At 43.9% G+C, this 2,500-nt stretch overlaps 1 protein-coding gene across 1 annotated transcript in view; it reads left to right on the top strand.

Moving 5' to 3' along the window:
* Positions 1–2,500, top strand: part of LOC115548750 (phosphatidylinositol 4,5-bisphosphate 3-kinase catalytic subunit alpha isoform) — a 65,061-nt gene that overhangs the window by 5,086 nt on the left and 57,475 nt on the right. The window contains exon 5 of the mRNA XM_030363569.1: positions 209–454. Coding sequence (XP_030219429.1) covers positions 209–454 — 246 coding nt within the window. The remainder of the gene's footprint in view (positions 1–208; positions 455–2,500) is intronic.

Consider the following 2,500-nt stretch of genomic DNA (forward strand, 5'->3'; position numbering starts at 1 on the left):
CCACATGAACAGGTAACTTCAGAGAAAAGTTCAGTGTGTTTCAGATTTGCGGCCAAACATCCCTGATTCCTTCCGCGGGAAGGAATGATTGCTTTGTCTGATTTCCAATAACATATCAGCAAACGCTGTTCTCAAATCCTGAAAATCAAACCGTCCAGACGATGGTTGATGTTGGTTACCCTCCTGTTCTTCTCCCCTCTCCTGACAGTATGTGCGTAGCTGCATTATGCTAGGACGGATGCCCAACCTTATGCTGATGGCCAAGGACAGTCTCTACTCACAGCTGCCCATGGACACCTTCACCATGCCCTCGTATGCCCGCCGAATCTCCACGGCGACGCCCTACATGAATGGCGAGACGGCCACAAAGTGTCTGTGGGCCATCAACGGCACGCTGCGCATCAGGATACTATGCGCCACGTATGTCAACGTCAACATCCGGGACATCGACAAGGTAACACCGGCTGGCTTTGTGGCGGCAGATAGCCTCAATAGCTCCTAAGGGTGCCCCCGAATGCCCCCTGTCGATCAGAAGAGGATTATGGCATGTTTCCACAGAGCGGTCATCTTAGGTGTGGTACAGTTAGCTGCGGCTCACGTTTACACCGCCGACAGCCCCTTATGGTAGGGCGGAGTTTGAGCAGGATGGTGATAGCCGAAACATAAGCATTGTGAAATCATAACAGCCAACGACAGTGTAGCCTGCTAATAAATTCAATGAAAAAGAAGAACGCAACATATTTAACAAAGGGCAACAATGTAGGACGTCCGAGAAGGACAGAAAACATTTGCGTGACATTTTCTTCAATAAACAAAGCTTTCGCCATTGTCCATAAATACCTTGTGGGTTCTGTATTGGTTCGTTTTCTCCCCCTGTCGCACGAGATGAGACGATTCTGTCGACCATCAACGGTAGGCGTGTGTTGCTTAAATTTGTCGGCACCCTTTCAGACCGCTTACCAACCAAACGGAGGAGTACCAAAAAGTTGGTATGGCTAAGAGTGGCTCAGTGCGCTTACTTGGGGACCCTGTCCACCTTGGGTGGTGGAAACGTGAACCTTACCGTACTGCACCGCTCGGTGGAAGCCATTAGTCAGCCAAGTTGGTATAAGTCGCGGTCGAAGGCAAAAAGTACAATGTGTAATATATAACACAACCGGCTCACTGGCTTGCGAAAAGCTCTGCTTCCCATTAGGGGTGTGAACGGTTAAAAAAAATTGTAAACGGTTACAAGACCGGTTAACCGTTTTTTCTATTAATTAATGATTTATTTTTTAAAGTAGACCGCAGTCGCGCTATAGGGGGATTATTTGTTTAGCAACACGGTGGATGCGCGAGCAGAATGATCGCAAAAAGAAAATTTGTTTGACCGGTTGCCATGGTTATCTCCGTGTGGTTAATTTGCAGTTGCGGTGTTAATTAGGATGTCAGTTTACTGTTACATTAAACTGTAATCAGAAAACACGGTTATATGCTATAGACCCTATAGTATCTGTGGTATAAAGGCTGGGACGAATTTCAAATTATAAATATGTACAGTTTATATTGAAAGTATAGACCGTCGCGATTCTCATTGAAACGAATGGCGCAGTGATTATTCTTCAAAACGAGCTCTGGTAAATTGTAAAAAATGAATTAAACTGTAATCAGACAACGCGGTTATATGCTATAGACCCTAGAGTATCTGTGGTACAAAGGCTGGGACGAATTTCGAATTATATGTAAACTTTATGTTGAAACAATGGCGCGATTCCCATTGAAACAATGGTACGGTGATTTTTTATATTTTTTACAATTTATTTCTTACCAGCATTCGTAGTGTTGGTCAGCTGAGAAATAGTCCGCCAAAGAAGTTGATGTCGCTTAGCAACCAAGGAGGCTTGCGGAGTGATACGTCAGAAAAAAAAAGCCGCCCACACGCACGTGTGGTTTGTTTCCAAATAAAAGTGAAAGAAAATGACGGTCGTGTGGGAGTATTTCATTGTCTCGGAGAAAGATCAGCGATATGCAGTTTGTAAGACATGGTCCAGTGACATTTCAAGAGGAGGAAGCATTAAACATGTAAACATCGACCACTGCCATCGGTGAATGTCATCTTATTTTCCGATAGGCCGATGGCAGTCAACAATGCGAATATCGGCCGTTATCGATGCGTGTCCGATACATCGGTGCATCCCTAGTATATGTGTTTGTGTGTATATGTGTGTGTATATGTGTATATTAGTGCTGTCAAGCGATTAAAATATGTAATCGCGATTAACCACATTAATGTCATAGTTAACTCGCGATTAATCACACATTTTTTTCTATTCACAATATCCCTTGATTTCGTGCTGCTTAGCCTTTTAGTGAGATCAGAGTGTTGAGAAGGACAGCAAGAAGAGAGACCCGCAGTGGTAGGCCTATCGTGAAACGTTAATAGCCCAGGCTTTTATTTGTTTCAATCACAAACAAAGCTCTTGCTCAGCAAAGATGGGAAATACTTTAACATTTATTATTT

This window comes from Gadus morhua, chromosome 8 (assembly GCF_902167405.1).
Source record: "Gadus morhua chromosome 8, gadMor3.0, whole genome shotgun sequence".
In the NCBI taxonomy this organism is placed as follows: Eukaryota; Metazoa; Chordata; class Actinopteri; order Gadiformes; family Gadidae; genus Gadus; species Gadus morhua.